The sequence below is a fragment of the Pavona decussata genome, unplaced genomic scaffold (genome assembly GCF_977016875.1).
Source record: "Pavona decussata unplaced genomic scaffold, jaPavDecu1.1 SCAFFOLD_105, whole genome shotgun sequence".
NCBI classification, from domain to species: Eukaryota; Metazoa; Cnidaria; class Anthozoa; order Scleractinia; family Agariciidae; genus Pavona; species Pavona decussata.
The window spans coordinates 1,453,415-1,477,500 of record NW_028145519.1 but is presented as its reverse complement, the minus strand read 5'-3'; the positions used below and the strand labels follow the sequence as shown (position 1 = coordinate 1,477,500).

The window sequence follows — 24,086 nt, the reverse complement described above, 5'->3', positions numbered from 1 at the left end:
ATTAAGATTATGGCTTACAGCATACTGGTTACTTCTTTTCTTGGAAATATTGTCATCATTTCTACCGTCGTACGGAGCAAACGTATGCACACAACTATCACTGACTACCTCATTGCAAACATGGCAGCATCAGATTTGCTCATTTCGACGTTTGCTGTGCCAATCAAACTCTCCGAAATCGTGGTTGGTCCTCGGAGATGGTTAATAGACGGAATTAGGGGCTCCATTTCCTGCAAGCTCGGCTATTTCTTTCAAGACACTTCAACGGCTGTTTCAACTTTGAGTCTGGTAGTTATTGCCATTGATAGATACGGAGGAATCCTTTTTCCGTTTCGTCCTCCTACCATAACACGAAAACGCTGTAAAGTTATCATCGCGCTAGTATGGCTGTTATCCATGGGCCTACACAGCATATACTTTTATACCTACCAGCTCGTGTCCGCAAACACAAACAAGACCAAATGCGATTGGTCGCCAGATTTCGGACCCCAGGAAGTACTGGAACCATATATGATAGTGCTTTTTAGCTTTCTTCCTTCACCATTTCCTGTTTTGACTGTTATATATTCTCAAATCGTTTTAAATTTAAGGAAGGAACGAATCGAAAATGGGTCTTTATCGACTATTTCGCGCAAACGAAATGAAGGAAACGTTAAGGCGATGAAGAACATCTGCACTATAATGGTTGCTTTTGTATTTTGCGTTTTGCCACTTTACATTTATGGAACTTTGTGTTTTTTTGTATGGAAACTGAAAATGCCGCGTAATATAGAACAGCTTGGGTTTGCAGTCCATTTTGTTTTATTTTCTAACTCAGCGATAACACCTCTAATTTACTTCGTATTCAATGATAGATATCGGAAGGGATTGATAGACATTTTACGCGGACTGCGTTTCTGGTACAAACTGATATCAACGATGAAATGGGAATGAGCCACCTTCAACCTCAACTACAATGACTAGATGATAAAAAAAAGAGAATTTCAAAATCATTTCCCATAACTAAGAATTAGAAGGTCGTTATAAAGTTATTGGACATAACTCATTAAACGTGCATTGCTTTATTCTTTGTTGTCAATGTCTTCATCTTGGACTTAACTGCCAAAATAAATAAAGACAGGTTCTATCTCTTTGTGTCCAAATCAATAATTTTATTTTCAAGTAAGAGAGAAGATCAGTATGTTTACAAACTCTTTGATTTCCCGAGAGTTGCTTAGCTTAGTTTAACTTGAAACCGCCAAAGAAATCAAAGAAATTAAAGACAAAAACATGACAAGATTTTGTAACAATTAACAAACAAAGTAAGGTTTCTTTATTTTAGGATTCAGAGTGCCATAGATGAGAGAAGCCGGTCGTCACGAAATAAGACTTAGAAGTGATTTACTGTGCCTTAATCGACTCATAACTGTAATATATTAAACTTTCTAAGTCAAGTGGTAAATTTGTAGTGGAAGTACGCGTTCCCAACCTAATCTGCTTTACGTGACTCAGTTGTCTTCTTCGAGTTCACCCGCTGTCATCATTTGTGTTCCCGTGCAAATCTTTCTCGAGTATTTATTAAATTTATCGACTTTAATCTGGTACTTAACAGTGATAAAAACATTGAAGAAATAAATCATACCATCCAAAATAAAAGTAAAATACTGCATGATCAATTTACATGGCAAACCTAGCATACCAGCAAATGTCCCCGCTTCGAGTTCTTCCTTGGGAACTTAGCCGGGTTAAACGCCGCTGCAATTCCACGTAGCACCAGCGATTCCAGCCGAGAGCTAAAAAAAAAAAAAAAAAAAAAAAAAAAAAATTCCGAATGTGCTGTGGTAACAAATCTTATGACATTTTGAGTACTCGATTACGAACGTAAAGAACTCGGGACGGCTTCCTGAGAGTTCGCTTGTACTCATTAAAACAAGCAAAATCGGGTACCTCAAACGTCCTCCCTCCTGTTTTAAACAACAATTTCGAGGGCAAATGAAGAAGAAAAAGAGCGAAACTGTCCAGAACACGTTGTTTTTTGAATGGTTTTGGATAGGTTTTTTAACACCCCTTACTCTCCACCCCAAAAACGTACGCTTCAAAGAATGAATTGTGAACGTGTCAAAGACACTATTATCTCAAATTTCACCGGAGTTATCTGACGAAAAGATTCCTCATGTCTCGAATATCTTCCTAGTCTCCAAGCGTCTCTAAAATTGATTGTGACCTTTTGAGAGCTTAGTCAACAAAGAACACCATTAGAGTACCGAGAGACAATCGTTGTCAAAAAGCTCTTTAAATAAATAACGTCTCTAAAATTGATTGTGACCTTTTGCTTCCGAGGTGTTTGTACTCTGTGATCTTTCCAAAGAGCTTAGTAAACAAAGACCACCATTAGAGAACAGAGAGACAATCGTTGTCAAAAAGCTCTCAAAAGTTTAAAACGACTTGGATTGTACGATAAATCAATACTACTCAAATTGCAATTGAATTAACGGATGCTACAGAGCTTCAACTGCTAACCGAAAGAAATGATCACGCGAAGACGAAACGTATTGGTGATGAGATAAAATTCAAAAAATCTTCCAACAGCTACAATATAGGGACGGCAATGAGGACAATGTTCAAGTTGATATTGGGGCCTGAAAGGCTTCCTGCTCAAAGGAAATGACCCTCGCAGATTGAAGTATGACCCAATGAATGGAGAAAAACGGACACTGAGTCAATTCATACGTCACATTTCAATTTTACCGAAATGGTGAGTCACGTCTTAGAACACAAGTCGAAAAAATAAAAGTCGTTTGGCAAGTGTTCAAGAAAAAAAATAAAAAAAAAAAAACATTAATATACTTTACCTGGAGAAGTGAATGAATTAATCAGGTCGAAGATATTTTTATCCACAGCTGGCTTTAATTGTCCTCAGCCCCTAGTACATTGAAGTATGACCCAATGAGTGAAGAAAAACGAACACTGAGTCAATTCATACGTCACAATTTCAATTTCACCAAAATGGTTCGTCACGTCTTAGAACACAAGCCGAAAAAAAAAAACATCGTTTGGCAAGTGTACAAGAAAAACCCCAGTAATATACTTTACGATATACTTCACCTTGAGAAGTGAATGACATAATCAGGTTGACCATAAGTGTAATTTCGATTTTTATCTACAACCGGCTTTAATTGTCTTCAGCGCGATAGAAACGTGACGAAGATCTGAATTAGCCCCAAGCTATCCATTATCAATCTCTGAGAAGAATGATCACCATAGCCTGCAAATACAGCCGCCTCTCATCGCTCCCGATCCCCGAGGGGCGTTTTGCGAGAGGGTGTGTATGTTCCAAAATAATAATCTAGAAATATATCTTAAATTAATCAGAAAAACTAACGCAGAGAGATTTCGACGTTTCGATGACATCCTGTCATCATTATCAAGAAAATGGAGAAAATTTACATAAGTAAGTAGACAAAACTAAACTGACAGGATGTCATCGAAACGTCAAAATCTCTCTGCGTTAGTTTTTCTGATTAATTTAATAACAAAAGTCAATCTTATACGTAGAAATATATCTGATGAAAAATGATTGTCATTAAGTACTCCCGTCTATCATATGCCCGCGAATGAATAAAAACCACCAATCATTATTACCTAGCCGCAGGTGCTCTTTTCATACACGGCAACGATTTTTAGATTAATAAACACATCCCGACTGTTCTTTGAAGCTCTTCTTTAGCATAGTCAGTTGGCAAAGATCAACCGTTCCTGCCATGTGTTTATTGAACTGCACTGAAAACCAAACAAGCCTCAACTCATCCCAAGTCAGCATTTGTGAGCTGTATCATGAAAGCACGTCTGTAAAATGTATCAAGGTATTGGTTTATTCCCTAATCATGATAATATCGCTCTGTGGAAACGTAGCTGTAATCGTCATCGTCGTGAAAAATATACGAATGTGGACAACGACGAATTTTCTAATTGCTAACATGGCCGTCTCTGATCTTCTGATTTCTGTGTTTGCTATTCCACGAGAATTCGTTTTTATTTTTACCGGCCCTCGAAGGTGGCTGCTAGACGGACTAACGGGTTTGATCCTGTGTAAGTTGGTCTACTTCTTTCAAGACATTTCTACCGCGGTGTCCATCCAAAGCCTTGTGGTTATTGCCATCGACAGATATCGAGGAGTGGTTTTCCCGTTTCGTCCTCCACTTATAACAACAACAAGGGTTTTGAAAGTGTTAATTCCCATTATCTGGATCGTTGCTATGTGTATACACGGTCCGTATTTCTATACTGCACGACTTATCATGCAAGACGACAAGTCGTACTGCACGTTTACCTGGGCACCGAAGTTTGATCCACAGCGGACACAAGAGCGTTACTTCATATTTATTTCAGTCTTTTTAATTTTCTTACCACTTTCTGTAATTCTCACTTTATATGCACTTATTTTGATGGAGCTGAAAAAACGAAAGCTTGAGGAAAGCGGTACACTGAATAGACAACGACAGAGGGAAGACGCCGCAATAGTGAAAAAGATTTTAATCATTGTCTTTCTTTTCGCTCTGTGCATTACTCCAGTAACTGTATCCGCACTTGTGTATTATTTTGCATGGAACTGGCATGTACCATGTGGAATGGGCGAACTATTTTCAGCTGCGAAATTCATCTTCTATTCAAATGCGTCCCTGAACCCATGCGTTTATATCAGTTTAAGTGAAAGGTATCGCCAAGGATTGAAAGATTTGATTAACTGCTTATGGTCGAGGAGGTTTCATACTAATGAAATAGAACTGAACGTGCCTTTGACTGCAAGATCGACTTCGAAGCAACTTACCCAGCAAACTTCGTGAGGATTGGAAAATTGTAAAGACAAAAGCCTTAAATTATTGCCCTTTTCAGAATGTTGCCTCATGTTACAGTGGTAAGCTACTTTCAAGTATTTACAAGGAAGTGAAGTGTTGCCCCCACTAATAGTTTCGTTCCGTGTCTATGTATGTGTGTTTATGTTCTATTACGCATATTATATAATCTATCCCTTGAAAACCAATAATATAAGATCCCTTTTTTTCTTCATCTTTAGGTCTTAGTATTAGTCTTTCTAGTTTTGGCCCTTTCTCCGTTATTTTAATACCTCTATTCTCCTAATGTATATTGTGGAGATGACTGGAGAAGAATAAAGATACACAAGGTAGACAATTGATAAATTTCGTTCGCTATATGATATCTTTTGCTTGTGCCGTTCTATTAGAAACCGAGAGCAATTTATCACCCAACTCACCATTAAAATAATTAAGGTAATGGTAATTAACCTTGAAAAAGTTTCTTTATAAATAAAAAGTCTAAAGTTATCTCGGTTAGGAACAGGTGATGTAAAAAAGGAAAAAATCCTACTGCTTAACGAAGGAAGGTTTTTAAACAGGCCGGAGTTAAACTAAATCAGAGATTATATTGCAATGTAAATAAGACAAAACCATAGATTCCATTATCTATATGACGGTAATCAGTTGGGCAAAAGACAAATAAGAAATGAGCCGAAATATTGCCGATGAGGTTTATTATTAGCCATGAAATATGTAATTGTGTCGATGACTGTTCAAAACCAGCCACGTGACACGACAAAGAATGGGATCTTAAGTAACGTTCCAGGCAAAAAAACAGTGGGTGTGATGCACGAACTGCCTTCGTAGATCAAGGCAATAATTACTTAGTCAAATAAAAATGCAAACAGTTGATTGGCCTATTGAGCTGACAGTGCGATATCCATCAATGCTACAAAGGTAATTTACGCCTTTTTGAAAAAGGCTGCCTGCTTATCAAAAAACTACCTGCTTTTAAATTTTTTTCATTAGCCTAGGAAATGGGGAAGTATTATTTCTGCCTGACTTCTTGGCTAGCTAGAGCGCTTTGTGCCTTCAATGAGACAGCAGAAAGTTTCCATTCAATGTGACTGCGACAAACAAAGAGGTGACAAAATTTTTATTCAGATAAGTGCACGTGGCACTCGCGTGTCACTCAGTTTGTCTCACCTCGTCTGCTCGTGTGTGCGTGCAACTACTGCACAACATGGATAAAAGGTGAGCTTGTTGATATTGTAAGTTTTGGTCTTTGTTGACTCGAGTGAAACTAAGGGTGCGTTCGATTGAATTGACCCTATTCCGGAATAGGAATAAATACAACGATGACAAGAAATCCCTCATAAGAGGTTTTAGGAGTTACTAGAGTACAAAACGGCTCTTAAATTCTCATGTGTCAGCGATGGTGTTTGCAGAATTTGTCCTCCGAAATTTCTTAAAAAGAGAAATGTAACGGCTATTCCGCTTATTCTTATTCCGGAAGAAGGTCAATCAAACGCAACTTAAAGGCTGGTTTCCATATGATACAATACAATAATACAATACAATATAATACTTATTTTGCCATATACAACAATTACATATGGAAAAAAAATGATGAAAATTGACGAAAGAAAATAAATGGTGAGAAAACCTGAAAGAAACCACGAGGCTTATAAAGTCAGGCTTCCTCACTTTTAAAAAATAGCTATCTTATATTAGAATTAGAATATGGACTTATGATAATTAACTTTGACCGCGCACACGTAAACACACACACGCACACACATATTAAGTAAGTTAGTTAAGAAATACAGCCTTAGAGAAGTTAATACCTAGAGAGAAGAAAATCTTTAAGCTTTCTTTTAAAAGTAGCGGAGGAGGGAGAACTAGTTATGTCAAAATTTAGCGAATTATAAAAGTTTGGACCTTGAAAGTAAATTGTAAAACTTACTGGTGTTCGTTCTGCACAGTGGCAAGCGGAAGGACTGAGCATTCCTAGTATTCTAATTATGGAATTGACTATTCAGTAAAAAAAGTTATTGAATTTGGAAGGGAGTGTAGAGTTCTTGAATGAAAACATAAAAGTACCTAATTGAAACGAATGGATATCATGAAATTTTAAGAGTTTAAGTTCCTTAAAAATAGGGCCAGTATGGGCAATGTATGTAGAATTGCTTACTATTCTTAACGCACGTTTCTGTAAGGTTACAATTCTTTGAAGGTTTGACTTATAGGTACCAGCCCAAGCTAAATTGCAATAATATAAATATGGAAGGATCATAGAATTGTATAAAGTACGAAGGGAGTGAGTAGAGATAAAGAATCTAGATTTATGAATAATACCTATAGATTTGAATAATTTATTTGCTGATCGCGGATCGCAGATCGCAGATCGCAATAAGGTCTGCGATCGTCTACGCTCATATGGAAACATACTTCTGTGATCGTCTGCGATCCTGCTATCGCGATCGCAGACGATCGCAGGAGATAAAACCATGGTCTATCTCCTGCGATCGTCTGCGAACAATTGCGATTGTGCGATCATATGGAAACCAAAGTTTTGCGATCCGCGATCGAAACGCATCCCATAATATTTCGTGTTTTCTCTCACGATTCAACACTCGTGTGTTCGATTGTAGGAACGTCAACGTAGCAACACTCAATTCGTTGTCATCATGGCTGAGATTGAACATGTTGGTAACGAGGAATTAATGGAGGAAGTTGCACGTTATGAAGGTGCAAAGCAAAGATTTTAAAGACAAGAACAAAAAGGGCAACTTTTGGGACAAAATCGAACAGAAGTTTACTTTATTGGCCGGGGAAGCGGGGGCCAAATTTCGCAATATAAGTACTGCGTACGGTCGTTATCGAATCCAAAACCGATGTTTTCGACGGTTTTGGAGCTGACAACGACGTCGCTTCATGACAAACAGAAGAAGTAAATTTGCTTGCAGCAAAATCTCCGCTCCTCCACCTTCGCGATGTTGTTTGCTACACGCACGTTTGACATTTCTGCTGACCAAAACGTATGGCTATGGTCGGCTCTGCGATCAGCCTTTTTTGCGATCGTCTGCGATTGTCTGCGATCTGCGATCTACGATCGTCTGCGATCATATGGAAACCAGCCCTAAGGCTAAATACGGAAATCCAATATGGCCACCACAGGGAAAGAGCCATGCTTTTTATTAGTATCAGTTCCCCATTTCCCATGACAACGAAACTCGGCATAGACAATAAAGAGGACGCTGGGACTGACAATAGCGAAAAATAATAAGAAATAAAATCATTTCAAGGCCAATTTTTTTAAACCAGCGGGCTTCATTTTAATTAGGTCAATAATTTAGTATGAAGCATCTGTCTGTACTCCATGCAATTAATGTGCCCATATTTTACGCGGAACGTTAACAGATAACAAACCGGTGGGGAGTGCTTTTCGTGACTCAGTTGTGGTTGCCAGCATTTCGTCTTTTTCGAGTTCACCCGCTGCCGTGTTCCTCGTGCAAAACTTTCTGAGGTATTTATTGAATTTATCTACTTTAATATTGTTCTTAACAGTGTTAAAGACAAGTTTTCCTGAAAAACGCTAGAATAAAGATGAAGTAATTCTCAGCTAATCGTCAAACCTCGTATGGATGCTTTTAGTTCGTTTATACTAAACAATCGATGACAAAATGTAAGATATTTTAGGGAAACTGGTTTATCTCGTCAATTTTGAGGATTTCTTCTGCAGACCCATGAGCAAGGGCATTATTTACCTTCTGGGAGGTGGAAAATGCAGATTATTCCAAGATAGCGCACCAATCAGATTGCGTAAAATACCAAGGTCGCTGAATTAGTACATACTGATACGAAACCGCGCCATGCGCATGTTCGTCCCTGATGTCCATTACCGAGACGCCTTAGCTTTTTCTAATAGCATCCGCCTAGACTGAAGATACGAACTATGCCTTAAAAGTTATTAAAAAGATACAATTGCCAGGATTGCGTTTCCGCCATCATCTTCCTCTAGAATTGATCAGATCTCAGAGGTCAGTTTAATGCCGGACCATCTGCCTGTAATTTTTCAGAAAAAAATTCTACTTCTGTTAATAATAATAATAACGCTGCTAGAAAATAATTCTTGCCAGGAGAATAGAGGAAATTAACATTTGACTGTTCCTTATAATATTTGACATTCAAAACTTGTGCTTGTTGTTTACATGCGCATGAGAACCGTGTGGTAGAAATTATTAAATTTTGCAACTCGAAAATAGAACTTTCAAAAGTTCCGTTCTCCAGGAATATGTATGCTATAGAAAAGATTAAACTGTCTGTGTAAAGCAAGAGACGTGCATGTAGAATAAGAAAAAAATATCGTATAAAATATTTGAAAACTCGTACCTCTGTGAATAATGATCCTACAGAAGTAATTATGGTGTCTTAATAAACGCTAAGAAAAGGAGAATGTAGTAAAAATAACATTCGGTTGATTATGAAAACACCTTAACGTTCAAACCTTTTGCGTGTTTACAATCACAAGTTTACATGTGTCAAACATGTGCTTGAAAATGGCTGCTCGTTGTTCACTTCGTGTCCTGTTTAGTTCACTTTAGCACATTACACTTATTATGGAAGTTGAAACGATCCTCTGAATTAAAGGCTGCCTGTTAAGCAATTCATTTGATGTTGATCGCAGCTGATAGTAAAGTGCCGTAATGTTACTTTTACACCTTAGATATGAAATGTACACTGATAGGTTTTTAGGAAAGGTGCACCCTTGATAAAGGATATCCGACATTGCAGAGTCTTGTATCATTTTCTTTACTTTCTATCTTTTTTTCACAGCCCTTAAATAAAAGTTCTGCTCGTCTTCAAGTCAAGATCACAAGCTTTCCAACTTAGTCGCCTTGTGCCCGAACACCATGAGCCAACTGAGTTTAAATTCGTCTTCAGATGTTTCCCCTACGGTCTCTGGAAACTTCACTGCGCTGACGACAGGTGAAAATTGCATACCATTCTCAAAAGATATCAGTAACATAAAGTTTGTTAAGATTATGGCTTACAGCATACTTCTGGTTACTTCTTTTCTTGGAAATATTGTCATCATTTCCACCGTCGTACGGAGCAAACGTATGCACACAACCATCAACTACCTCATTGCAAACATGGCAGCATCAGATTTGCTCATTTCGACGTTTGCTCTGCCAATCTAACTCTATCGTTGTTGGTCCTCGGAGCTGGTTAATAGACGGAATTTGGGGTTCCATTTCCTGCAAGCTCGGCTATTTCTTTCAAGACACTTCAACGACTGTTTCAACTTTGAGTCTGGTAGTTATGCTACCGTTTCGTCCTGCTACCATAACACGAAAACGCTGTAAAGTTATCATCGCGCTAGTATGGCTGTTATCCATGGGCCTACACAGCATATACTTTTATACCTACCAACTCGTGTCCGCAAACACTAACAAGACCAAATGCGATTGGTTGCCAGATTTCGGACCCCCAAAAGTACTGAAACCATATATGATAGTGCTATTTACCCTCCTTCCTTTACCATTTCCTGTTTTGACTGTTATATATTCACGAATCATGTTAAATTTAAAGAAAATTAACGAATCGAAAATGGGTCTTTATCGACTATTTCGCGCAAACGACATGAAGAACACGTTAAGGTGATTAAGAACATCGGCACTATAATGGTTGCTTTTGTATTTTGCGTTTTGCCACTTTACATTTATGGAATTTTGCGTTTTTTGTATGGAAACTGAAACTGCCGTGTAATATAGAACAGCTTGGGTTTGCGGTCCATTTTGTTTTATTTTCTAACTCTGCGACAACACGTCTGATTTATTTCGTATTCAATGGTAGATATCGCAAGGGATTGATAGACATTTTACGCGGACTGCGTTTCTGGTACAAAGATATCAACGATGAAATGGGAATGAGCCACCCTCAACCTCAACTACAATGACTAGATGATAAAAAAAAAGAGAATTTCGAAATCATTTCCCATAACTAAGAATTAGAAGGTCGTTATAAAGTTATTAAAAACATTACTCATTTAACATGCATTGCTTTATTCTTTGTTGTCAATGTCTTCACCTTGGACTTAACTGCCAAAATAAATAAAGACAGATTCTATCTCTTTGTGTCCAAAGCAATAATTTTATTTTAAAGTAAGAGAGAAGATCAGTATGTTCACAAAGTCTTTGATTTCCCGAGAGTTGCTTAGCTTAGTTTAACTTAAAACCGCCAAAGGAAATCAAAGAAATTAAAGACAAAAACATGACAAGATTTTGTAACAATTAACAAACAAACTAAGGTTTCTTTATTTTAGGATTTAGAGTGCCATAGATGAGAGAAGGTCGTCACGAAATAACGTACCACCAGCCATTCCAGCCGAGAGCTAAAAACAAAAAAAATCCGAATGTGGTGTGGTAACAAATCTTATGGCGTTTCGAGTACTCGATTACGAACGTAAAGAACTCGGGACAGCTTCATGACTGTTCGCTTCCATTCGTTAAAACGAGCAAAATCGGGTGCTTCCACTGTCCTTCCTCCTTTTTTAAACAACAATTTCGCGGGTAAATGAAGAGGAAAAAGAGCAAAACTACGCTAAACACGTCGTTTATTGGATGGTTTTGGATAGGTTTTTTTAATACCCCCTACCCTTAACCCCAAAAAACTTACGCTTTAAAGAATCAATTGTGAAAGTGTCAAAGACATTGATATCTCAAATTTCACCGGAATTATCTGTCGAAATGATTCCTCATGTCTCGAATATCTTCCTAGTCTCGAAGCGTCTCTAATATTGATTGTGACCTTTTGAGAGCTTAGTCAACAAAGACCACCATTAGAGTACCGAGAAACAACCGTTGTCAAAAACCTCTTTAAATAAATAACGTCTTGGATTGTACGATAAATCAATACCACTCAAATTGCAATTGGATTAACGGATGCTACAGAGCTTCAACTGCTAACCGAAAGAAATGATCACGAGAAAACGAAACGTATTGGTGATGAGATCAAATTTAAAAAATCTTCCAACAGCTACAATATAGGGACGGCAGTGAGGACAATGTTCAAGTTGATATTGGGGCCTTAAAGGCTTCCTGCTCAAAGGAGATGACCCTAGCAGATTAAAGTATGACCCAATGAATGGAGAAAAACGAACACTGAGTCAATTCATACGTCACAATTTCAATTTTAACAAAATGGCTAGTCACGTCTCAGAACACAAGCCGAAAAAAAACAACAACAACAACAAAAAAAAAACCTCGTTTGGCAAGTGTACAAGAAAAACCCCAGTAATATACTTTACCTTATACTTTCCCTTGAGAAGTGAATGACACAATCAGGTTGACCATAAGTGTAATTTCGATTTTTATTTACAACCGGCTTTAATTGTCTTCAGCCCGAAAGAAAGGTGACGAAGAACTGCAGTAGCCCCCAGCTATCCATTATCAATCTCTGTGAAGAATGATTACCATAGCTTGTGAATACAGCCGCCTCTCATCGCTCCCGGTCCCCGAGGGGCGTTTCGCGAGAGGGTGTGTATGTTCCAAAACAATAATCTAGAAATATATCTGACGTGAAATGGTTAAGTACTCCCGTCTATCAAGATATGCCCGCGAATGAATAAAACCGCAAATCATTATTACCTAGCCGCAGGTGCTCTTTTCATACACGGCAACGATTCATTAGATAAATAAACACACCCCGACCGTACCTTGAAGCTCTTCTTTAGCATAGTCAGTTGGCTAAGATCAAGAGTTCCTACAATAAGTTTATTGAGCTGCACTGAAAACCAAACAAGCTTAACTCAACCCAAGTCACGAATTGTGAGCTGTACCCTGAAAGCACGTCTGTAAAATGTATCAAGGCATTGGTTTATTCTATGATCATGATAATATCGCTCTGTGGAAACTTAGCTATAATCGCCACCGTCTTGAAAAATATACGAATGTGGACTACGACCAATTTTCTTATTGTTAACATGGCCTCCTCCGATCTTCTGATTTCTGTGTTTGCTATTCCACGAGAATTCGTTTTTATTTTTACTGGCCCTCGAAGGTGGCTGCTAGACGGACTAACGGGTTTGATCCTGTGTAAGTTGGTCTACTTCTTTCAAGACATTTCTACCGCGGTGTCCATCCAAAGCCTTGTGGTTATTGCCATCGACAGATATCGAGGAGTGGTTTTCCCGTTTCGTCGTCCACTGATAACAACAAGGGTTTTGAAAGTGTTAATTCCCACTATCTGGATTGTTGCTATGTGTATACACGGTCCGTATTTCTATATTGCGCGACTTACTATGCAAGACAACAAGTGGTATTGCACGTTTACCTGGGCACCGAAGTTTGACCCACAGCGGACACTAGAGCGTTACTTCATATTTATTTCAGTCTTTTTAATTTTCTTCCCACTTTCTGTATCACTGTAAATCGAAAAGATCTGTTTTAGCCCCTAAAATGGGGCCGTTTCGGTGAGTAAAATACAGTACAATTTTTGGGGCTAATTTAGCCCATTTGAAATGGAGCTGTTTTTGCCCCAGTAAACGAGGCTGAAATAGCCCTTCATAAGGTAGCCGAAACGAAGACACAGAGGGGCTATTTTGGAAAAAATGAGAGGTTGCTTTGGCTTTTAAAAGGGTTGAAATGGTGCAATTGGAAGGCCAAAATAGCCCTGCTGGAGCCGTCTCATGCCTTCAGAAAGGAGGAAAATTGGCCCATATTTTGTGGCCGATTTAGCCCAATTTATACTCAAAAGAAACGTTCTCTAAAGGACTAAATTGGCACCAACATGTGTTAAACGACATTCTTTATAAGAGCTGTTTTGGTCCTTAATTATGTAAAATAGCCCTCTTACAAGAACTAAAATGGTTCTTAGGATGCTTCAAAATGGCCCCATAATTGATCCATTTTGAACCTGCATAAAGGGGAAACAATGGCCACAATGGCTGACTGATTTAGCCCATATAATTACCAAAATTAATACACATTTAGGGCTGAATCAACTCCAATATAGCCACAAGGACACTTTACTTTAAAACTGCTGTAGATTCAAGAGAGTCAGAAACAGCTATATTAGAGGGCTAAAATCAACTACTGCTTACCCTAGAATGGTTTTAATTTTCTGGTTGATTAACACTCATTTTACTTCCCTAATACACGAAACTGATAAATATATACACAGGAGAAACATTTTGTGAACAACACAACATTATTTTATTCTCTCACTTTAACTTTTTTGGCAAACCAAACTGAAACACAAGATGACTGCTAAGCCTGCTCTAAAAAAAGGACAACATGGCTTTGCTGTTTTTATATACCATGTCGAATATAATTATAAAACAAGAACAGCAAGGCCCTAATGTTGTCCATGATATCTGGTGAGGAATACTGTACAAAACCGGCTTTCCTTAAAATGCAACATAGAGGTTGTCAGAGTCAAAGCCTTCTCCAATAGCAACAATTTGGAGTTGCGTAAAAATGGCGAGGTTATCATCAACTGAGGCAGTTCTCTGTAAACAAAAACAAGCAAAAAATGAAAGATAGTCACCTTACAAGGTACAATTGACCAACTAAAACTGCAAGTAAAAATTAATACTTATAACATGATGATGAAACACTGGAAGCCAGGTATAGAGATACAAAAGACAGGGAAGTTGTTACTGATGGCTGCTGAGTGATAGAATATCAACAAAAAAGTCTGTGCAAAACAAGTCACTGATAACTATCACTGTTAAAGGCCCTCATATGGCATACTTCTAGAAATTTGAGACCGGTTTATTGAAATTTTAGCATAAAATAAAGGTCAATGTTGGCAAGCAACAACTATTGAGCCCGCATTATTATTGCAGTCTACCCTAAATATGATATGTGATTTCCATCCTACCTTGCATCTTATTCTGTGCCAGTCTTTTCAGTTGCCACTTTCTTGAAGGGCTGCAAGTTGAGCAGCAGCAAAGTTTTCCCCTCCCACCCTCCCATTTTCTGTTGTTGCTTGCCTTCTCTTATCCTTTATCCTTTCTATTTTTGTTCACTGCATTTTGTTCTATCTCTTGTCAGTTATTCAGAGATGTTTAATAAAATAATTAAGGGCGGGGAATTAATGCCTGCGGCACCCCTTGAGCCCTGTGCTGAAGCCCCGTCAGGGAGGGGGAGCTATAGGATTTGCTGGACTTCGTTAACTTGGCCCAAGGACATTATGCCACCCATGCACTTTCACGTGTGAACTATGCCCCCCCCCACCCCCCCCACCCCTTGCAGTACATGCATGAGGCACCCCCTCGGTATGGCGCCATGTACCGAGGCCCCTCATTTGGTTATTATCCGGTCGGTGAGTTTTATCCTAGCCTTGCTGGTATATTCCCTGCCCAACTTTGCCAACAAAAGAATATTGTGTTTTCTTTGTGTCTGCGCGCCATAACATTAACACGACCATTTACACTACAAGATTTGAAATGGTTACTGATAATTCAACGACAATCTATTAAGGGCGACCTTGCCTCCACAGAACAGGTTTTGCCATGTTTTTTTCCTGACACAGAGGCGTCTAACCTTTCAGACGACACCATTTTGTTTGTTGAAAATCATGTGCACATGTGCGACTAAATTTGGGACGCTGGCCCATTTTTTGGCAGGCCGAGGCTACCTTGCAAGGCAGTTTTAGGCACGCAAGCCGATGAACTTAACTTTAACATGGCAACATTAGCAGTACAGTATCATAAATTATTGCCCCACATGCCAAAAATTAGGAGTGCTGGGCCCAAAAACCTTGCAGTGTAAACCAGGCTTTTATCTAGTCTGTTTGCCTCAGGGTCCAGTGGCCAAAAATAAACAGCTAGATACTCTTTGCCTAACTACACATGATGGGAAGGTCATGATTGATGTTTGTTTCTGTACCCTGCTGGTAAAGACACTTGATAATAGTGTTCCTAAATTGAAGATAACCAATTACTTGGCATCAGAACAAGAAAGAAAAAAGTCCTTGTATAAGTTGGAATCACAAAAACTATATCCAGAGCAAAAAAAATTATGGATAAGACAGGTATGCTAATAAATTTTTGACAATCCACTCTAAGACCAAAAGATATAACATAGGAAACCCTTAAGAGCTTCTGGTAAAATGCAGTTACTGTCAAAATAATATTGTAAACTACTCCTCAATCACACACAAACATACCAAAATTACTTGATGGCATCGGTTACAACATAATAAATGACAATGCTTAATACAACACTAACCTCATTCCTAGAGTCTAACTTCTTCCTGAGAACAGGGTTGATAGAACACTTCAGCATGAAGCTAAATTTGCTCACAAATGACATATGTATCTCGACCACAGAATCACATGCACAGGTGAAAAAGAAATAAATAACTATTTAAGGCATTGCATCTACTGTTAAGTGATCGAACAACGTACAACAATTCATCGGCAAAAAGCTTCGCACCGAACTGGCATGTACCTTCATCATAGTACTACACAGCAAGGGAAATTAGAAATTAATACTTTGAAATAATGCATCTATAGTAATTTGATCAATCAATGCCTAACAGTTAGGATTCCTCAGCAAAAAGCTTCACACCTAACTGGCATATACCTTGATCATAGTACCACAGAGAGAGGAAAAGTAGAAATTAATAGTTTGAAACAATGCATCTATAGTAATTTGATCAATCAATGCCTAACAGTTAGGATTCCTCAGCTAAACGCTTTGCACCTAACTGGCATATACCTTGATCATAGCACCACAGAGCAAGGAAAATTAGAAATTAAAAGTTTGAGACAATGCATCTATAGTAATTTGATCAATCAATGCCTAACAGTTAGGATTCCTCAGCTAAAAGCTTCGCACCTAACTGGCATATACCTTGATCATAGCACCACAGAGCAAGAAAAATTAGAAATTAATAGTTTGAGACAATGCATCTATAGTAATTTGATCAATCAATGCCTAACAGTTAGGATTCCTCAGCTAAAAGCTTGGCAAGATTTCCGCACAGCCCCATACATGTAGCAAGGAAATTTATAAATTGATAGTTTGAAACAATGCATCTAAAGCAATTTGATCAATTGTTTAAAAACTGTTTTTAAAAACATTTGAACCGACTTATCATAATAAATAGACTTGCATTGCTATGAGGAATAAATAAAAATGATAAAGTTAAGCTGCAGCTTGTATATTTCATTCTAAGGAGAATCTGGTGCAAATGGCAATTAAATTTTTACTAGTCGCTTAATTACCAAAAATAAGGCGGCAGAAGAACTATCAGCACCGCTATCAGATACTACACTCTCCGCAGTAAATTTAGGGGATAAGTTACGAAGAGAATTCAAGGCTACAAAACTTATGGAAAGACTCACCTGAAAGTAAGCTTAAAATATTGTGCAAGCATCGAAGAAGACTACACGCTCTGTTGCAAATGTGTTTGTGGTAATATACGATCCGACAGTAAAGAGAAAATCATAAATCGCAAATTATTAACACAAGGGAATCGGCTGTCCATAATTTGACTTTCCTGTTGCAGCCAAATCGCCAAGACTAGTGGAAATCAAACTAAAAAACCTTAGTTTGACGAATTTTCTGTTGAAACCCTCCAGCCTGAACGATTTGTCATGCGCGTATAGGGAGTAGGCTCTCAAAGATTTCTCGGAGTGACGTATGCTCGTATCCAGGGCGGAAATTGCCTTCCTATATCATGGCCGCTAAGTGCAAGTGAACGATCTAAAAACAAACAAACAAAAAGAAAAGTAAGAAAATGTTTTTTACCGGGCTTTAATTCGAGCTCAGTTGCAAATATTAAAGCAAGCTCGGACTCAAGTACTGCTTACTTGATATTCTTTCGATGGTTGCCGGTGAAGACGTTCCAAGCCATGTCTTAATTTCCTCTTCAGTGAACGTTTTGGCAAAGTTCTCCATCGTAAAGCGGTCAGTAAATAATCACAGTGGCAGAAATAGACTACTGCATGCTTCCAGAATATATAAGCCCGGTTCGGTGAATGAAAAGGACTCAATAGTAAGCAAATGCAGCCTTTTTTCCACAACTGGACAAACGCGGGATTTTATTGAACAACGGTAATCATGCACCATAATTCAAGAAGAAGGTGGAAATTATAAATTAAATTTTCCCTCAAAGTTCTCCCTGTCACAATTTTGCTTGATGTTAAAATTCAGTATATCGATCCTAATTTGGACCCATCTTGGCTTGATTGAAAATGGTTATACCATTCGGAGTCAAAATGGCTCAAGTGATTGGGGCCATTTTGCGTTGTAACAAATTGGCTCTGTTCTTCGATGTCTAAACGACTCCATTAATAGGAGCCTAAACGGCCCTACATTGAAGCTAACTAGACTTGAACGGTAATGGTTCCACTAATTTGAGACAAAATAGCTCGAGTGATAAGGGCCGATACGCACGCAGGGGCCGAATTATTTTCCACTGTGGGCCAAATCGGTTTTTGGTGGGGCTAAAACGGTTTTTATTGGGGTCGATATGGACCCAATTGACAAAATGGACCCACGAAGAGTCAAATCAGCTCCAGGGGCCATAGAGCTGAAACGGCACTTTGGGGCTGAAACAGATCTATTGAATTTATAGTTTAGTTCCTTCTTTATATGCACTTATTTTGATGGAGCTGAAAAAACGAAAGCTTGGTAAAAACGGTTCACTGAATAGACAAAGACAGAGAGAAGACACGGCGATAGTGAAAAAGATTTTAATCACTGTCTTTCTTTTCGCTCTGTGCATTACTCCAGTAACTGTATCCGCACTTGTTTATTATTTTGCATGGAACTGGCATCTACCATGTGGAATGGGCAAATTGCTTTTAGCTACGAGATTAATTTGGTATTCAAATGCGTCCCTGAACCCATGCGTTTATATCAGTTTAAGTGAAAGGTATCGCCAATAATTGAAAGATTTGATTAACTGCTTATGGTTGAGGAGGTTTCATACTAATGATATAGAACTGAACGTGCCTTCGCTTGTTGATATTGTAAGTTTTGGTTTTTGTTGACTCGAGTAAAACTAAGGGTGCGTTCGATTGACCCTATTCCGGAATAGGAATAAATACAACAATGATAAGAAATGCCATATAAGAGGTTTTAGGAGTTACTGGAGTACAAGACGGCTATTAAATTCACATGAGTTAGCGATGGTGTTTGCAGAATTTGTCCTCCTAAATTTCTTAAACAGAGAAATTTAAAGGCTATACCGCTTATTCTTATTCCGGAATAAGGTCAATCGAACGCAACCTAAGACATTGTGGCTATTCTCTAGAAATTCTAGTTTCTAGAAATTTATACTTGTAATACATTTAGGGTAGCTCGTAGCTCGGCCCCATCAGCAGTAATGTTTTCGAATTATTGTGAAAAAAAAAAAAACAGTTAAATCAGTTTTTTTGTTATTCTTGTTAACATGTTGTAATTCGTCTAAAAGACGCAATGACATTTATTAATAAACCAATATAAACCATGATTGAAAAAAATATACTTTGCTATTGAAACTTGTAAATCGTACATCATATTGAATTGCAGCAATCCGTACAGCTGCACATGAGAAAAAAAACATATGGCCTTTTGGTCGACCATAAGTGTTATTTCGATTTTTATCTACAATCGGGTTTAAATGTCTTCAGCGCGAAAGAGACGTGACGAAGATCTGAATTAGCCCCCAGCTATCCATTATCATTCTCTGAGAAGAATGATCTACCGTAGCTTGCAAATGCAGCCGCCTCTCATCGCTCCCAGTCCCTGAGGGTCATTTCGCGAGAGGGTGTGTATGTTCCAAAATAATAATCTAGAAATATATCTTAAATTAGTCAGAAAAACTAACGCAGAGAGATTTCGACGTTTCGATGACATCCTGTCATCATTATCAAGAAAATGAAGAAAATTTACATAAGTAAGTAGACAAAACTAAACTGACAGGATGTCATCGAAACGTCGAAATCTCTGCGTTAGTTTTTCTGATTAACTTAATAACAAAAGTCAATCTTATACGTAGAAATATGTCTGACGTAAAAGGATTATGGTTAAGTACTCCCGTCTATCATATGCCCGCGAATGAATAAAAACCACAAATCATTATTTCCTAGCCGCAGGTGCTCTTTTCATACACGGCAACGATTCATTAGATATATAAACACGGCCCGACCGTACTTTGAAGCTCTTCTTTAGCATAGTCAGTTGGCAAAGATCAACCGTTCCTGCCATGTGTTTATTGAACTGCACTGAAAACCAAACAAGCCTTAACTCAACCCAAGTCACGAATTGTGAGCTGTACCCTGAAAGCACGCCTGTAAAATGTATCAAGGTATTGGTTTATTCCCTAATCATGATAATATCGCTCTGTGGAAACTTAGCTGTAATCGCCATCGTCTTGAAAAATATACGAATGTGGACTACGACGAATTTTCTTATTGCTAACATGGCTGCCTCCGATCTTCTGATTTCTGTGTTTGCTGTTCCACGAGAATTCGTTTTTATTTTTACTGGCCCTCGAAGGTGGCTGCTAGACGGACTAACGGGTTTGATCCTGTGTAAGTTGGTCTACTTCTTTCAAGACATTTCTACCGCGGTGTCCATTCAAAGCCTTGTGGTTATTGCCATCGACAGATATCGAGGAGTGGTTTTCCCGTTTCGCCCACCACTTATAACAATAAGGGTTTTGAAAGTGTTAATAGGTGGTTTTCACCTCATTCATCGTCACGCAAGTGAAAAAATAAAATCCTCAGCCATTCAATAGATAAAGTCAAGAAATTGATATGTTGTAGAAGAGTGATACATAAACAACGTGTGAAAGCCACAAGGCTGTGCGATATCTCCTAATTGAGTTATTCCAGAAAATGTACCACGGAAAATTATAGAGTTTAGTATGGGACGCCATGTTGGTGCCCCGTCTGATGGGCACCAACATGGCGGCCGGAAACCCGGCAGCAAAAACATCTGGGGTTTACCTTGGCTTTTTCAAAGCCTTTCTTCTCTCTGCTGAACTTTCACACATTGACATTAACGCGTCTATTAAATGTTAGCTGATCAGACCTAAAAATAACACGAGGCGAATCGATGTTTTCATGTATGTGACATGTTTAGAGCAGCAATCCTTCTGTCACGCACTGCGCAAAAATCTAAAATTCAAACTGCTCTATTTTCAAAACCAAGAATGCTATCCTGCTGAAAACAAGCAAGCCGATAGAAATTTAGATTTTCTCATATGTGATGAAGATAAAAACCCAAAACTGTGTTTAGTTATGAATTTCAGTTTTTTATGACGTCATGTAAAAACCAAGAATTCCATTGCTATGTGTATACACGGTCCGTATTTCTATACTGCGCGACTTACTATGCAAGAAAACAAGGCGTACTGCACGTTTACCTGGGCACCGAAGTTTGACCCACAGCGGACACAAGAGCGTTACTTCATATTTATTTCAGTCTTTTTAGTTTTCTTACCACTTTCTGTAGTTCTTACTTTATGAATTTATTTTAATGGAGATGAAAAAACGAAAGCTTGGGGAAATCAGAACGCTGAGGCGACAAAGACAGAGAGAAGACGCCGCGATAGTGAAAAAGATTTTAATCATTGTCTTTCTTTTCGCTTTGTGCATTACTCCAGTAACTGTATCAGCACTTGTTTATTATTTTGCATGGAACTGGCATCTACCATGTGGAATGGGCAAATTGCTTTTAGCTTCGAGTATAATTTTGAATTCAAATGCGTCCCTGAACCCATGCGTTTATATCAGTTTAAGTGAAAGGTATCGCCAAGGATTGAAAGATTTGATTAACTGCTTATGGTCGAGGAGGTTTCATACTAATGATATAGAACTGAACGTGCCTTCGCGGACTGCAAGATCGACTTCGAGGCAACTTACCCAGCAAACTTCGTGAGGGTTGGAAAATTGTAAAGACAAAAGCTTTAAATTATTGCTCTTTTTAGAATGTTGGTACATGTTATAGTGGTAAGCTACTTTCAGGTATTTACAAGGAAGTGAAGTGTTGCCCTAACTAATAGTTTTGTTCCGTGTCTATGTATGTGTGTTTATGTTCTATTGCGCATATTATATAATCTCTACCTTGAAAACCAATAATATAAGATCCTTTTTTTTCTTCATCTTTAGGTCTTAGTATTAGTCTTTCTATTTTCGGCCCTTTCTCCGTTATTTTAATACCTTTACTCTCCTAATGTATATTGTGGAGATGACTGGAGAAGAATAAAGATACACAATGTAGACAATTGATAAATTTCGTTCGCTATATCATATCTTTTGCTTGTCCCGTTCTATTAGAAACCGAGAGCAATTTATCCCCCAACTTACCATTTAAATAATTAAGGTAATGGTAATTAAACCTTGAAGTAGTTTCTTCAGTATGAATAAAAAGTCTAAAGTTATCTCTGTTAGGATCTTACTGCTTAACGAAGGAAGGTTTTTAAACAGGCCGGAGTTTAACTCAATCAGAGATTATATTGACGACGTGAATAAGACAAAACCATATATTCCATTATCTATAAGACGGTAATCAGTTGGGAAAAAGACAAATGTGAAATGAGCCGAAAAATTGCCGATGAGGTTTATCATTATCCGTGAAATATGTAATAGACCATTTTACAGTTGTTGCTGTGTTACCTGGCTTATGGCTGGAAGCGAGGCTGCCGGTGACCAAATCTCTTTACTTTTCTTATGAAAATGCAGGCTAGTTTCCATCACAACAACACAATTTACATGATAAAAACAGTGAGGTCTGTATTAATACAACGTCACCGGCAGCCTAGCTACCGTTAATGGCCCAGTCACTGAGTAAGCAACTGTAAAATGGCCTATTGTGCCGACGACTGTTCAAAACCAGTCACGTGACGCGACAAAGAATGAGATCTTATGTAACGTTCCAGGCAAAAAAACAGTGGGTGTGATGCACGAACTGCAGTTGTAGATCAAGGCGATAATTATTTAGTCAAATAAAAATACAAACAGTTGATTGGCTCATTGAGCTGACAGCGCGATATCCATCAATGCTACAAAGGTAATTTACGCCTTTTTGAAAAAGGCTGTCTGCTTATCAAAAAAGTACCTGCTTTTAAATTTTTTTCATCAGCCTAGGAAATGGGGAAGTATTATTTCTGACGGACTTCTTGGCTAGCTAGAGCGTTTTGTGCCTTCAATGAGACAGCAGGAAGTTTCCATTCAATGTGACTGCGACAAACAAAGAGGTGACAAAATTTTTATTCAGATAAGTGTACGTGGCACTCGCGCGTCACTCAGTTTGTCTCACCTCGTCTGCTCGTGTGTGCGTGCAACTACTGCACAACATGGATGAAAGGTGAGCTTGTTGATATTGTAAGTTTTGGTCTTTGTTTACTCGAGTGAAACTGAGGGTGCGTTCGATTGACCCTATTCCTGAATAGGAATAAATACAACGATGACAAGAAATTCCTAATAAGAGGTTTTAGGTGTTACTGGAGTACAAGGCGGCTCTTAAATTCTCATGTGTCAGCGATGGTGTTTGCAGAATTTGTCCTCCCAAATTTCTTAAAAAAAGACATTTAACGGCTATTTCGCTTATTCTAATTCCTGATCCGGAAGAAAGTCAATGAAACGCAACCTAAGGCTAAATACGGAAATCCAATATGGCCACCACAGAGAAAAAGCCGTGCTTTTTAAATAGTACCAATTCCCCATTTCCCATGACAACGAAACTCGGCATAGACAATAAAGAGGACTCTGGGACTGACAATAGCAAAAAATAATAAGAAATAAAATCATTTCAAGGCCAATTTTTTAAAACCAGCGGGCTTCATTTTATTTAGGTCAATAATTTAGTATGAAGTACCTGTCGGTACTCCATGAAATTGGGGTGCCCACATTTTACGCGGAACGTTAATAGATAACTAACCGGTGGGGAGTGCTTTTCGTGACTCAGTTGTGGTTGCCAACATTTCGTCTTCTTCGAGTTCATCCGCTGCCGTGTTCCTCGTGCAAAACTTTTTCAGGTATTTATTGAATTCAGCTACTTTAATATTGTTCTTAACAGTGTTAAAGACAAGTTTTCCTGAAAAATGCTAGAATAAAGATAAAGTCATTCTCAGTCCATAGTCAAACCTCGTACGGATGCTTTTAGTTCGTTTATACTAAACAACCGATAACAAAATGGCCGCTTTACCTCGAAAAACAGTAAGATATTTTAGGGAAAGCTAGTGTATCTCTTTCGTCAATTTTAGTGATTTGCTCGACAGACTCACAAGCAAGGGCATTATTTATCTTCTAAAAAGTGGAAAATGCAGATTATTCCAAAA

General features: G+C 38.3%; 2 protein-coding genes, 1 long non-coding RNA gene and 3 pseudogenes across 4 annotated transcripts in view; 5 read left to right on the top strand and 1 right to left on the bottom strand.

Annotated features, from left to right (window-relative positions):
- Positions 1–933, top strand: part of LOC146471307 (neuropeptide receptor 22-like) — a 1,023-nt gene extending 90 nt beyond the window's left edge. Inside the window, exon 1 of the mRNA XM_085121050.1 lies at positions 1–933. This exon is cut by the window's left edge and continues 90 nt beyond it. Coding sequence (XP_084977176.1) covers positions 1–933 — 933 coding nt within the window.
- A 2,807-nt stretch (positions 934–3,740) lies between these two features.
- On the top strand, positions 3,741–4,823 carry LOC146471306 (substance-P receptor-like). The gene has a single exon (XM_085121049.1). The coding sequence runs from the start codon at positions 3,741–3,743 to the stop codon at positions 4,821–4,823; it is 1,083 nt and encodes a 360-aa protein (XP_084977175.1).
- A 1,171-nt stretch (positions 4,824–5,994) lies between these two features.
- Positions 5,995–10,895, top strand: LOC146471305 (cholecystokinin receptor type A-like; annotated as a pseudogene). The gene is made up of 2 exons (XR_014866854.1): positions 5,995–6,047; positions 9,633–10,895. The product of XR_014866854.1 is annotated as a cholecystokinin receptor type A-like (transcript).
- Positions 10,896–11,214: 319 nt separating this feature from the next.
- LOC146471303 (substance-P receptor-like) lies at positions 11,215–18,810 on the top strand (annotated as a pseudogene).
- On the bottom strand, positions 13,432–17,713 carry LOC146471304 (uncharacterized). The gene is made up of 2 exons (XR_014866832.1): positions 16,037–17,713; positions 13,432–14,310 (listed from the first exon to the last, which is right to left on the bottom strand). It is a non-coding gene; the product is annotated as an uncharacterized LOC146471304 (long non-coding RNA).
- A 1,196-nt stretch (positions 18,811–20,006) lies between the features above and the next one.
- LOC146471302 (neuropeptide FF receptor 2-like) lies at positions 20,007–21,779 on the top strand (annotated as a pseudogene).
- The last annotated feature ends 2,307 nt before the right edge of the window (positions 21,780–24,086 follow it).